General features: G+C 40.0%; 1 protein-coding gene across 1 annotated transcript; it reads left to right on the top strand.

Moving 5' to 3' along the window:
* The first annotated feature begins 8,931 nt into the window (after nt 1-8,931).
* IL22 (interleukin 22) lies at nt 8,932-14,163 on the top strand. Its single transcript, XM_029206508.1, has 5 exons — nt 8,932-9,161; nt 10,076-10,141; nt 10,253-10,396; nt 11,324-11,389; nt 14,056-14,163. The coding sequence occupies exons 1-5, from the start codon at nt 8,976-8,978 to the stop codon at nt 14,161-14,163; spliced, it is 570 nt and encodes a 189-aa protein (XP_029062341.1). The 5' UTR covers nt 8,932-8,975.
* Nucleotides 14,164-14,637: the final 474 nt, after the last annotated feature.

The following is a 14,637-nucleotide window of genomic DNA, read 5'->3' as shown; positions in this document are numbered from 1 at the left end:
CAGAGACCAAGATGATGCCAAGTTGAAGAATTTTAACTCAATTCTTATGGAACCTGAAAAGAGAGGTTCTGGGTGGGGCTGGAGGATTGGGAATGGGAAGAAGAGACCAATGGTGAACTGTGATTGGGTGTTTGTATGAAAGAGAGTAAAAAAGGTCACACCAAAGATCTTCCTCAAGCAGGAACGTCTCTAGTCACGTCCTTGATGTTTTTGGATAAAGTTCTGCCTTTAGGTCAAAGTCAACGGAAACCACTCTCCCACGTGCTTCTCTCTGTTGGGAATGTGTGGAGACGAGGGCAGTCGACACTGAAGCTGAAGAAATCAGCTCTCATGACTCAGTTGCCTCCAGATTGTCTGAGTGTCTGATGAGCAGAAGGGTTTTGTCTTAGTGCACGCTGTTGCTCAGGCTCTGTCGAGAAGCTGTCAAAGCAACTAGAATCTTTGTCAACCAAGTGACAATTTTGTTTTCACTAGCAGTTCTCTGCCTTGGGTGCGTAGGCCATCTCTATGAGGGCAAAATCCAGGAGCCACCGAGTCCCTTTTACCCCTCTCTCCAAACATGCGATCTCCCCGGCCCCAGCATTCTCATTCTTATCCTTTCCCCCCACTGCACCCCATTCCACGGGGGAAGCGTATTTGATCTTGGCTTCAGTTGGTTCCCCACTTGTCATTTCAGCTAAAGTGGGGGAAGAGGAGTGATCCCTGAGGACAGGAAGGGACCCTCTGGGCTCATGAATCCATTATGAGGAGAAGGTTGGTTAGAAGCCTTTGGGCTGCTGCAGATATAGCCAGTGGCAGCAGTCTGGCGATTCTTCCTGAAGCCTTCAAGTTTGGCCTAAATTTCCCTCAAAGCCAGCGGTTCCTATTCCATTTATCTTTTTCTCCTAAGTGGCTGCACCTTCTCAGGGACCCGCATATGGCATCTCTGCACTCTGGGTATGCCAGTTGCTTACCAGATCATTCGACTGATCACCAGTAGTGTATGGGACTATGTTTCAAGGATCACTAGTTCCTAAAACATCTTAAGTAGCTTTTTTTTTTTTTTTTTACTGAATTGCCTCAATTAGAGTGTTCAAAAAATATTTTGTGTCACAAACTCAAACTAGTGTTAAGTCTAAATCTTACCCTCTGGTGGCGCCGGTATATTTGGATTCTGGCCTTCGTCTTCATTGTTTCTTACGGCACCAGTAGTGCTAAATTTCCCCTGCTGCTACTGTCACAGTCCCCTAGCTCATCTCCTTGATGTCAGTTTCTGCCTCTCCAATTCATGTTTCGCGTAACTCTCAGGCTGTCTTTTTAAGTTATTGCTTTATACAAGTCCCTTGCATGCACAACTGTCCATAATGGCTCTCTATTGCCCATTGTCTCAAGTGTAGACTGTTCTGGCTGGTATTCAAAGCTGCTCGTAAGCTGCTCTTACCCTATCTACCCCATCCCTTCTTTGCCATCACTTCTCCACATCATTCTATTCTAATCTAACTAGTCATTTCTCTTCCACCAGCCCCATCTCCAAGGTTTCTTTTCCCTGCCATTTCCTCTTCTTGGGAAACCCTTCTTCCGTGCTTTAAACTGATCCAAATACTGATAGTATTAACAATTTTACTCAAATTCAACATCTTGAAGTCTTGAATGAGTTTCCAGTATCAATTTCTAATCAGGCACCTCTACTGTAATGGTTATAATTCCATTGTAGCATGTTTTATTCATTTAATGTTATTTTGTACTTGTAGGATAATACTACAAGAATCATTACTTTTCTCTTTGAGTGATCACAGTCTCCATTATACTCTGAGCGCTCCAAAGGAAAGAAATACACCTTATTCATCTGTGCCTCCCTAGTGTCCAGCCCAGTACCTGGGACATAGCAGTTGAATTAAAAATGTTATTGAATCAATTGTATGAATAAGCTTCTTGAGGCCAGGGCCATGTCTTAGTCATTTTGCATCTCTGAAAGCCCAAGACAGTATTAGGCACATGGCAGATATTCGGCAGTCATTAATACATTGAGTTGTCAAGATAAAGAAGTAGGAATTCTCGTGCTTGGAAGGGAGTAGGCTTGAAAAGAGACGAAATCTGGGATGTGTAGGATCAGCTCTAGAAATCAAGGTGTGGCCCTGGTTTTGTCCATGACCTAAGAAGAGAACCCTGAACAGATAGTGAAGGTCGACACTGATCACTTCTTGAGAAGTACAGAACCGAGCAGAAGCCGCCCTGGAAATTATTGCCCAAGTAAGAGAAAAATGTGGACAGGGTCACCGCTGAAAAGGTGTAACTGATTCTGAAGAATGTTAAGAGAACTTTTATTAAACCATAAGAAACACATAGAAAAGGATGTTCTAAGGACTGTGCCAGATAAGAGTCTGAGCTCTTATGGAGCTGATGTTGCAATGAAGAAATGCATGAGGAAATGAATAAATAAAGCAAATTACCCTTTTTCTCTCATTCAGCAACCTGTGCATAGCTCTTTGTCTCTGCTCCATTTCCTGGTAAACCTACTTAGATATTTCCTCTTGGACCCATTCAACTAAATGTTCTAATAGATGATCCCGCTTATGACTTTATTATGTATTGTTAACTCCTCCCTTTTCTAGGCTTTTAAGTATTACAATACTATTTCCATCTGGTTCTTACATTTAATTCCCTCCCTACTCATATAAAGGCCTGTAGGTCAAATTTCTCTAAAGGTATGTTAATTTACTAATATGAGTTCAATCTCAATTCCAGTTCTCTAATCAGTGTTTAGGTACTTCAGTGTTTCCTCTCAAAGGTAAGCCCGCTTCAGGTTAATCCTAAGGCTACTACAATGCAATTCGTTAGCTGTTACTGTATTTTTTAAAAGTATTAAACATGGGTTCAAGAACCCTTACTTGGTAAAATATTCCAATAGAAACAGAACAGATATTTGTTAAACAGAATGAAATAAATTAGCTTAGTTTATCTGGTTATAAGAATTTGGAGGTAATAACAAAATGGTACTTCTTTTAAAACATACTGCATTTCAGACTTGCACTGATTTAGAGTGACATCTTGTCCAACTGACCTAAATTGGTGATGCTCTGTCCTGTTTATAGCACACACAGCTTTCGAATTAGGACAAAGAAAAGGGAAAGGGGACATTTTCTCAGGATTGACGTTTGTGATATCTTAAAACCAAATCACCTAGGAATTGGAACTGTGTTTGATCAGTTGTATTTTAACAAGTTCAACAGGGTCATGAGAATATAGGAAATGTCTAGTTCACATGGCCCCAAATTTTCTTATCAGAGACTGAGAGGGTCTGGTTAAACTGCGCTAAGATACATAGAGTTTTTAATATGAATTTTTAAAGTCATGTTTTAAAATACTATTTAACCTGTGCAAATGACTGTGAGAAACATTAATAATCCTAAAACTGATTAGAGAGTTGGGATAAAAGTTTCACTGATAATAGGCAATTAGCTATGATTTAGAATATCTGGTGATATAAGCAAGGGTGAATTATGATTTTTTAAGACTTATTTACTAGCCAAAATAATCAGTGGAAAGAGAGACTGGGATGGATCTATGGGTTAAAAAAAATCTGACAGTAGAGGGTGGACATTAAGAAGCCAATGTCAAATTCTGTGTTTATGTCCTAGAGTAGTGAGGAACTGCATAAACGTCGCTTTCTTCTATCATTTAAATCAATTTCAGTACTTGGTATTACTAGAGAGGAAACTGTACTCATTTATATTATGACACATCCCCGTGAGTATAGTCTTCCCTTTAAGATGAGGTTAAGTACAGATTCACAAGATTTAGTCCTCAGGAAGGAGAGAAAGGTGGCTATGGTTGACAAGTGTCTTTGTGGGCAGGGTGTTAAGAGGGAGGGTGGACATGGTAGGAAGTTGTCCTGGGTACTGACAGGGTTATACTTGAGCAGAAGTGAAAAGTAAAGGAAGTTCACATTTGGAAACCCCAGTCTCTAGCTTTGTTCTTTGCTAGGTACCTCTATCTCTCCTCTCTACTGAAGTTGAAAAAGGTACATGCTTTTTATGTCCTCAGGAGATGAGTAGCCCACATAGTCTCTTTCTCCAAGCCATCTTGGTACTCATTCACACCCAGGTGAAAGTGATAAATAACAGCTTAAAATCTTACTTCTACTATAATGTAGCTAGGAATTTAAAAAATACACCAGATCTCAGGGATACAATTTTGAAAGACTATCAAAGGGTATAAAAGAAAATCTTCCATAGAAGAGAGATAGATGGTAAATGCTCTGGGATGGAATGAATTTATGTTATAAAGATGCTAATTCTTCCCAAATTAATCTTTACATTAAATGATATTCTAAAGTTTCTGCTGCATTTTTCTAGAAACTTGACAAATCTATTATAAAATTTATGTAAAATATATACAAAAATTTCATGAATAGCTAAGCCAGCCTTGGAAAAGTAAAGAAGGTAGACTTTCCTGTCTAGATATAATGACAGTCCTCAGTAATAAAAAATATGGAACTAGCTCAAGAACAAAAAGGGAAAAATAAATAAACCAGTGTAACAAAACAGAGAGCTCAAAGATAGCTACTTATAAATGGGAAATTCACATATGATAAAGGACTCACTGTTTAGTAAACTGTGTTGGGAAAACTGGCTCGCTATGTGGAAAAAATAAAACTGATTCCCTACTTCCCATCATCTACACAAAGGCATTAAAAACCTGATTGTGAAAGGCAAAATTATAGGGTAAATGAAAAGACAGAAGAATACCTTTGTGACCTAGGGATGGAGGGAGATTTTTACACAAAACCTCGAGAAGCACAAACCATATAATGAAAAATAATGTTTTACATGACATCCAAATTACACTTTCTGTTCAACAAAGGACAAGTAGGAAAAGTTAATAGGACACAAACTGGGAGAAGAGTTGCCTACAACCAAAAAGAGAATAATATATAAAATATACACGGTACTCTTACAAATCATCATCAACAACAACAATAAAAGACCAAAGCCCATTAGAAAAATGGGCAATTGATGTAAAAAATCAATTCATAAAAGGAAACCCAAGTGGCTGCAAATGTATGAAAACTGCTAATTAAAACAACAATGAAGGCTTCCCTGGTGGCGCAGTGTTTGAGAGTCCACCTGCCGATGCAGGGGACACGGGTTCGTGCCCCGGTCCAGGAAGATCCCACATGCCACGGAGCGGCTGGGCCCGTGAGCCATGGCCGCTGAGCCTGCGCGTCCGGAGCCTGTGCTCCGCAACGGGAGAGGCCACAACAGTGAGAGGCCCGCGTACTGCAAAAAAAACAACAACAATGAGATACTATTTTAAACCTCCAAAAGCTGGTAACATTAAAGCTGGATGATGCCAAGTGTGGGTGGGGATGTAAGAAAGCAGAAAGCGGGCTTCCCTGGTGGTGCAGTGGTTGAGAGTCTGCCTGCTAATGCAGGGAACACGGGTTCGAGCCCTGGTCTGGGAGGATACCACATGCCGTGGAGCAACTAGGCCCGTGAGCCACAACTACTGAGCCTGCGCGTCTGGAGCCTGTGCTCCACAACAAGGGAGGCCGCGATAGTGAGAGGCCCGCGCACCATGATGAAGAGTGACCTCTGCTTGCCACAACTAGAGAAAGCCCTTGCACAGAAACGAAGACACAACACAGCATAAATAAATTAATTAATTAATAAACTCCTACCCCCAAAATAAAAAGAAAAGAAAGCAGAAAGCTTTCTTCACTGATGTGAGAGAGTAAATCAATGCTGCGTTTCTGGAGAGCAATCTGATGTATCTAGTAAATGAATTTATCTCTATGACCCAGTGGACCTACTCCTGGGTAACTGTTTCAAAGATATTCTCTAAAATTACCATTAAAATGACTTGGAAGTGGTTGCTTAGTGCTGTGATGTCTGTGAGTGGTTTAGGTGCCCAACAAAGGGGGGACAAATAAGTCAAATGTGGAGACTCAGTATGGCACGTCACGTTAGAAATAGGAGCTACACACAGCAACGCAGGTAGGTTGCAAGACCACAGTGCCAAGTGAAAGATTAAGAAAGAGAACCATTCCTATAAAATAAAAATACACCCCACCACTAAACAACACTTGCTACTTGCTGCTTTACAAGGATGCATATATATTTAGAAATGTATGTCAAATTAGAGAAGTTGTCTATGGCAGGCTTAGAGGTGGTGGTGGGTGACTGGTGCAGAGGGAAGGAGAATAATGAGGGTGAGATCACACACACACACATGCACACCCACCCAGAAGGAACCTTGTATGGAACAGTGATCATGTGTGTTGTACTGAGGAGTATGATGAATACAGAACTTTTTACCCGAGATACCTAAAGTCCTACTTCTAGAGAGATGTATACTTTAAAGGAATGCATTGTGGATTTCCAAGCATCGGCCAACGGGTTGGGAAGGAGTGTAATCATGCAGTCAGTGAATATCCATCGCCTGTCGTGTGCCGGGCACCGTTCTGGGTGCTGGGGCTGGTGTGGTGAATGAGACAAAAAAGCCTACTTCTGGCAGAGGACTCTGGTTAGCCCTTCCTGGCATTAGACCAGGTAGATTGTTGCAAATAGCTAAGATCGACTGTGGGTACAGTTTGTCTGGGGCCGGGGAGCAGGACGTTGGGGTTGCCCTTTGTCCGGGGTGGCTTCTGGGAGAGAGCTGAAAATTCACAAAGAAACAACAGCAAAGAAGGCCCATTAATGATATGAAATTATTTAGCACACAGATGTCTCTAGCTATTTTCACAGAAGCCGTTTTATGCTGTATCTACAATCTCTCCTAATAGCAAATATTGTTGAGAGTCCTTGTATGACTGTTTAGAAATCCACATACAGCTCTAGAACAGATTTTCCCCTTAGTGTGCTTGGTCAAGTTCACTAAAACCTAAGATCTTTGCTCCATTAACACTATCTTATTAACGGTTGTCCATCAGGGCCATATAATGAATAATAGATGTATCACTGCTACTAAAGACTGGTTTGCAAATTTCTGGCATTTTGTTTCACAGCTATTTATTCCTTATGCAGGAAGCTGGCAAGTAGTACTGGGTCAAACCCCAACGTTAGAAGTGCTGTAAAGGCAGTACCCAAATTATCTCCATGCATATTCCCAAAGATACTTAGTAAATTATTTAACTTAATCTATTTATTCATTCAACATGCTCTTACCAAGTCCTTCCTACATGTGTTGCACTGTCCTAAGTGTTGGAGATACAAAGATGAAAGAGAGAGAGAGAGAGAGAGAGAGACTCTTCCCTCAAAAGCATATAATTCAATAATATCACAACTTATTTTCCCCGGGAACAAAATTATGTATGTTTGTAAGGTTCCCAGGCAAACAAACAAAAGCCTATTTAATCCATTATATTTCTTAACTCTATACATAGGGCTTAACTCTACATAGAGTTAAGAGCTTAACTCTTAACCCTAATGCTAATATAATTATATAGAGAGCTGGACAAAAATGGTCATATCTTATTAACAGGAAATTGGAAAAGAAGAGTTTCCTCATCTTGGGCTCATGAACAACCACAAGAAGATGTGGGCAATGGGTCTAGTTTTTATTTACCCGCCTTAACCTTCTCTTTTTCCTAAGACCACCTTCCCAAATGCTCAGCGTCCTCATGCTGTCCTAAGCCTTTACTGTGGCTCCTTGCCTAGGTCTGTGCCATCTCACAAAATGCTCAAGTTTCTACAATTATTCACATCCCTTCTTTGATGTTCCTGATCTGAACTCGTTGTGAAGAGAAATATCTGATCAAACTACTTTGCACGAATTCACATTCCTTCCCTTAGCAATAGATCAGTGTACTTGCTCCCTGCTCCCACCCATTGGGAGGGTTTCAGTCTAGTTTTTAGGTATTATATAGAATTCAATGTATTTTTAATAAAGTCTACATGTAATAACTAAATTGCAAGATTCTCTTCTTTAGACCTTCATATATATAATAAAAAATGTTATAAGGTTTTTGGAAAATTTTTTTGAGACTTGTGTGTTGTTTAGAAGTAGTGCAGGTAAAATTTTATGATGAACTACTTTATTTACTATATTCTTTTTTTTCAATCTTTATTGAAGTATAATTGCTTGTATTCTTAAAATACTTGCATGTTAAGAAAAATAGCGATCGGATTGTTCAGCATTAATACCTCCAAACTTAAATTGATATTGATTATAATTTAATGAAAAAATTTAAGGTATATTTGCATCTAGTATAATTGTTATGATCACTTAAAAAAAGTCACAGAACGGGAGGAAAACAGTGCTTAGATTAGCCAATACTGTTATTTTTAAAATGTAAGTCTTCTTCAGGACTCAGCATATTTTAAAAAATGAGATAAAATTATTTTTTGAAAATGGAATTATCCTCAAGCTGTCATTACTGTTTATTTTAAAGCAGAGGATGTAAGTGCTTTATTTTTGATCACCTCCAATGAGATAAGAATCTATGAAGCTGGTAGGAAAATGAGTTCATGACCAAAATGCTTACTCACTGACTATAGGAAATCAAAAACTATTATACTAAACCTGGAACCTACAAAGCAAAGCAATTGTTTTCTTTGAAAAGTATGTAGGGTTTGGAAAATTTCTGGGATTTGTCTGTACAAGCATCCTCTGGGCCCTAAAAGTGACGTTTTAGGGAAATGCTGGCGTATCAAGTTGGGAAAGCTAGGAAGTGGTGCTTTGCGGGCTCCCATGGTGGTTAGGTAGTTCTCAGAAGACAGCACTGGAAATTAGATAATTGCTGATGTCATATTTTTCACACACACAATTTGGTGTCCTGGGGGCTATAAAAGCAGCATCTTTTACCTTCCCATCACAAGCAGAATCATTGAAAGCAACAGGTAAGTCCTCCAACAAACTTGGTATGCATGCTTGTTTGTTGGGTGTGACACTTCTTGAGACTTACTTTTTTCCTTTATGTTGTTTTTGCTTCTTGTTCTCTTGATACCAGGTTTTCCTTCCCTAGTCACCAGTTGCTCGAGTTTGTGTTGTCTACAATGGCTGCCCGGCAGAAATCTATGAGCTCTTCCCTTATGGGGACTCTGGTGGCCAGCTGCCTCCTCCTCATGGCCCTGTGGGTGCAGGGAGGAGCGGCTGTGCCCATTGTGTCGCAGTGCAGGCTCGACAGGGCCAACTTCCAGCAGCCTTACATCACCAACCGCACCTTCGCGTTGGCTCATGAGGTACTCATCTCACTCTTTCTCTCTTTCTTTTGCATCCTTATCTACCTGGAACCTGAATAGTTCTTAACGTTTCTTCAGAGCACATCTAAGATCTTTAAGAAACCAACATTTATCTCTACTGGTAGACCAGCCATCATATTCTCTGTCTCTTCTGAGACTTTGTGGAGATCTTCCAATGCACGCCTTTAGGATGTGAACATTGAGTTTTACCCTGAAAGGAGCCATTTAGTAGCTCATCTTACTATTTATTTTTCCCTTTATTCCTCTAAGCATTATTTTATTTTACTTTATTTTATTTTTTGAAGAGAAAGAAAATGACATTTATTGAGCACTTACTATGTTATGAACTCTATGCTAGGAGCTTTAAATCCATTTTTTTTTAAACTGAGGTATAGTTGATTTACAATATTATTTAAGTTTCAGGTGTACAACACAGTGATCCACAATTTTTAAGGATTTATAGTTATTATAAAATATTAGGTATATTACCTATGCTGTACATTATACCCTCATATTTATTTATTGAAGTCTAGTTGATTTACAATGTCGTGTTAGTTTCAGGTGTACAGCACAGTGATTCATATATATATGTATATATATATATATATATATATATTCTTTTTCAGATTCTTCTCTCTTGTAGGTTATTACAAAATATAGTTTCCTGTGCTATACAGTAGGTCCTTGTTGGCTATCTGCTTTATATATAGTAGTGTGTATATGTTAATCCCAAACTCCTCATTTATCCTTCCTCCCAACACCTGAGCATTATTTTAAACTCATGCACATATCTGAATCCTTTCTTTAGTCCTTATGTGGCTGCTCTGGGGAGAGGGGATAGAGTACAGCTCTACTTACAGACATTTCTTCTAGCTCCTTGACGTCCAGGCACTTAGTCTTTTCTTCTCTTCCAGGCTAGTTTGGCAGATAACAACACAGATGTTCGTCTCATTGGGACCAAACTGTTCCAGGGAGTCAAGGTAAGCCATAGGCATGATGCCACTCGTGGTTATTTGGAGCAGTGGTGAGGATGGGTTGGGTCTCCTGAATGTCACCTAATATGAGCCCTGCTGTTTCACTTTCACTAACAGATGATGGAGCGCTGCTGTATGCTGAAGCAGGTGCTGAACTTTACCCTTGAAGAGGTGCTGCTCCCCCAATCCAATAGATTCAAGCCCTACATGCAGGAGGTGGTGCCCTTCCTGGCCAGGCTCAACAAAAAGCTAGGCCAATGCGTAAGTTCCTTTCCCAACCTAAGTCCACCCGCTCCCAGGTGCCCCCCCTCCCTCTTTCTTCTGCATGGAGCCCTTTTCTTTCCCACCCTCGTTTGTTGCCCCTCCCATGCTGGCAGTTAGAAGTGCCTCAGTAACACCATTACAGGAATCATTGGGAGTCACAGAATGTTTACTTTTGTTTTAATTGAGTCACACTTTGAGTTGATGGTGATGGACAGGGTCTGAAAGACCACATGGAGCTTATTTGTCCCTGGGAAAAACCAATTCGGGTTATGTGAGATGAGAAGGGAGTTGGGAGCTGTAAGGAAAAATACCAGTTGGTGCAAATGAATCCACTGAGTATAAGTTGATGAAGGGAGGGAACTGGAAAGAGAGAAAGAGGGAAACAAGAAGATTTAATATTTGGTGGTGGGTGGGTGAAGACTGCTGCGCTTTTGATATGGGAAGTGACAAAATCAGAGGTGTGTGAACTCGATGCCTCTGAACATTTAAAACTATGAAAAAAGATTTGAGTGGAGTGAGCAGAGCAAAGGGGGCCTAGTATTTATTGGGGAGGGCCCTGTTCACATAAGATGCTTTATGTATGTTTCTTGTTCTGAGCACGCATTTTTGATGAGGTGCAGTTATGGTTTTATTCTTGACAGGATTTGCATAAACCACTCCACTCTTTCCACAAACTTCAACCTCAGTAGGGTTTCCCAAAAGTGAAGTGAGGTCCCATGTAATAGAAATGACTGGACTTTGGTGTCCAAGGAAATTCAAGAGCTCAGAAAATCTAGGCCACTGGTGAAATCTAGGTCATTGTGGGCAAAATTGCTAAGCACATTAATTCCAGGTGAATGTAACTTACCTCATTTAGGGGCGCTGAGGTTCAAAAAGCTTCAGTACAGCTGTGTTAAAATTGTTACTCTGGTTTTCATTTTGTAGCATATGGAGTGTGACAACCAGAATATCCAGAGAAATGTACAGAATCTGAAGGACACAGTGAAAAAGGTACTACTAATAACTGTTAATGCTAAATCATTTGCTAGAAGAGACAAATGTTGTTTTCCTTTCCTTTCTTTTCTTTCCTTTTTCTCCCCCAATGTCATGATTTTTTACTTGATTCTCCTGCCATTGGGTTGACTATTTAGGTGCATATGTGTTTAGATGTGTCTATATGTTTATAAGTCAATTTCCAAATTTTGCAAATCATAGAATTCTAGAACTAGCTAGGAACTTAAATCATCTAATCTCATCACCCCATATGCCACTCACTGGCAGAGCCAGAATAGAATGCAGGTCTTCTGAATCCCATCCAGGCCAGAAGCAATGGATATTATGTTTAGTCTCATTAATTCTAAGGGAAATTTAAGATTCCTACTGATTCATTTAATTTGAAGAAGCATTTGTTCAAAACCAGAAAAGTGTCTGGGGGTAAATTTATTAGAAATAATTTTTGAAGTCATTCATTTGAAGATTTAAAACTTGGAGAAATATAGCCAGAACAACCATAACAAAAGAGCTGGATGTGCATATAGGATGAATTTCTGGAATGATTGATACTTACATTTAACTGTTATAATATAATACCCAATATCTATTGATTTTAATTTAAAAGCAAAAGTGAACAACCCCCAGTTTCTTTTACACCGTTTCAAATAGAATGAAAATACTAGTAACGGATTCATTATAGGGAAATGAAAGTCCGAGCTGGAAACCCTCTTTTCTTCCTCTCTCATTTTCCTTCCTTTCTAGTCTCCTCCCTCCTTCAACAATGCCCTAGTGAGCATCTATCTGGTATATGTTAGTGTATATTTCGACAGTGAAAGATATTGTCAAGTGGCCTATTTGAGGAAAAGAACAATGGTGGAAGGCTCAGGCCAGCAACTGTGACTCATCCAAAAACCAGAGGTATGATTAGTAGCAGCAAAAGTGATGATTTGGCAAGCAGGTACAATGAAACCTCAGACACATGAAGGCTCTAGTTGATGGAATTTTCAGGAACAAGCGTAACCTCAATTCCCCCTTTTTTCCATCTTGATGTTTTTTATAAAAAGTCTTTCTTCCTGAACATGCTTTAATGAACGTGTCTGGCTCTTCCTTTGATAACTGAAGGATTTGTTGTTTTTCATTGTGAAGATCAACTCTCTTTTTATAGAATCATTAGCTAGACGTGGAGGGCTGAATATTAGCATGCCATAGCCAAGAAGTACTTTGCGCTTCTGGTTTGAAAAATCCCTCATGTCGGCTTTCTTTGCTGTCTTTAGAAAAGTGAAGTGTGGGAGAGAAAAATCTGATGGTGATCTGTGTGGGAAAACAGATTTTAAATCTTTTAATCCATTTTGAGAGAATTGACTTTCACGTTTGCAACCGGTTGCCACGTGGAAGAGTGGTTATGCTTTTGTTTTTCCCTTTAGCTCCAGAAAGCATAGTGAGAGGAATGTTATTCAGACAAATAGCAGCATGAGGAAAAACTGGTCAACACTGTCTGAAACGGGAGGGTTGTCTTGGGGGGTAGTAATTCCATCACTGGAGGTAAAAGCAGAGAGCAGGCTATCGCAGAACTAATGACACACAGTAGGGCAAGAGAAGCTTTAAAATTCTTTATAATCTTGGGAGTCTTTGAGATATAAAAATGATCTCTTGGCATTATGTCAAAGGAAGTATGGAAAGATGGAATGGTGGAAGAAAGCAGGAAGAGAAAGGAGACCGCAATCTAGATGACAGTGATGACTTAGGGTTGTTGTTTTCTTTGAGGTAATCTTGAGCACATTTAATAGATTAGATGAATTTCAGAGGAGGATGATTTGGGCTTGAACTTGGGTTCCCTCACCCATGGAGTTTGAAAGCCTCATTTGCCTGCTGCTTGGAAGGAGGAGGAAAGAAGGGGTGTTAGAAGTCGTATCTGGCCTTCTACTCTTAAAGCAACTGGATAGGATGCATTTGGTATTTTCCCCATAAATGTGAAAACCTGTTTTTTCTACCCCTCGGTCAAGAAAGTGGAAACAGAAAAAGCCCATGTGTATTGGTAATGTGCAGTTTGGATTCAAGGCTGTTTGAACGAAGTGGTTATATGTAACTGATTGGTCATAGACAGTAGTGGGCCTGGGAGGTAGGGCAAGGAGGATGAGTGGCACTCTGGGTCCCCCAGATCCCAGCACAGCCTCTATCTGCTTGCTCTGGTTAGGAGGTGGTTTGAAACATCATCAGCTTAGATTGATGCCCACAGGTGCCCTCTCAGTTCAGATAGCCATACTTTTTTATGGGGTTTTGTTTTGTTTTGTTTTGTTTTGTGGTACGCAGGCCTCTCACTGTTGTGGCCTCTCCCGCCGCGGAGCACAGGCTCCGGACACGCAGGCTCAGCGGCCACGGCTCACGGGCCCAGCCGCTCCGCGGCACGTGGGATCCTCCCGGACCGGGGCTCGAACCCGTGTCCCCTGCATCGGCAGGCGGACTCCCAACCACTGCGCCACCAGGGAAGCCCCAGATAGCCATACTTTTAAAGTCTTTGGCAAATCACGTACACTTGCTAAAAGGGTGTTATTACTGATCTTTTACAGAAGGCTAAACCTTGGTTTCTGTCCCAGCAACCTAACCATCTCATCTCCCTCTAATTCGTTTCTCTTTAGAAAACATGGTATAAATGCTGAAATACTTGTGTGTTCTTATTTTCACAGCTTGGAGAGAGTGGAGAGATCAAAGTAATTGGAGAACTGAATTTGCTGTTTATGGCCCTGAAAAATGAATGCACTCGTCCAGGGCAAAGCTCGGAAATGGATAACTAACGCTTCTTGCCTGTTAGAAATAACAGTAAGATCCCCTGAGGTTTTCTTTTATCGAAAGAAAAAGGGGACGCCAAACTCCACAGTCCTGTGTGGATTCTAAACAAAACCCTGCTTAGCTTAAAAAAGAGAATAATGTCACTTGTATCCATACGACCAGAAGGTAGACCTTCCAAGCATAACGAGATCTATTAATAGATAACATTTTATCGTAGTTGGTGTTTTATACACAGAAATTTAATTTTTAAGCAGTTGTCTATTTCCCCACAAAAAAGATTACTTTCCCATCTCTTTAGGGAAAAAGCCCCTAAATAATTTCATTTCCATAATCAATAATTTATATTTATGAATTAATTTATTGTTATAAGTACCTGTCTTATTTATGTCATTTTACTAATATGGGTTTATTTATAGAAGCATTATAAGATATTTCTACTTAATCATAAGGCTAATATTAATATTTATGATAATAATTAT

The sequence above is a fragment of the Monodon monoceros genome, unplaced genomic scaffold, assembly GCF_005190385.1.
Source record: "Monodon monoceros isolate NGI ecotype Baffin Bay Population unplaced genomic scaffold, NGI_Narwhal_1 Super_Scaffold_6, whole genome shotgun sequence".
In the NCBI taxonomy this organism is placed as follows: domain Eukaryota; kingdom Metazoa; phylum Chordata; class Mammalia; order Artiodactyla; family Monodontidae; genus Monodon; species Monodon monoceros.
Note: the sequence above shows the minus strand (reverse complement) of the source record. Positions and strands in the feature narration are given on the sequence as shown.

Excerpts from the sequence above, each read along its gene's own strand:
- IL22 (XM_029206508.1), top strand. The coding sequence starts at position 8,976 with ATGGCTGCCCGGCAGAAATCTATGAGCTCTTCCCTTATGGGGACTCTG. Across the intron at positions 9,162-10,075 it reads CCTTCGCGTTGGCTCATGAG|GCTAGTTTGGCAGATAACAA; the intron begins GTACTCATCTCA and ends CTTCTCTTCCAG. Across the intron at positions 10,142-10,252 it reads AACTGTTCCAGGGAGTCAAG|ATGATGGAGCGCTGCTGTAT; the intron begins GTAAGCCATAGG and ends TTTCACTAACAG.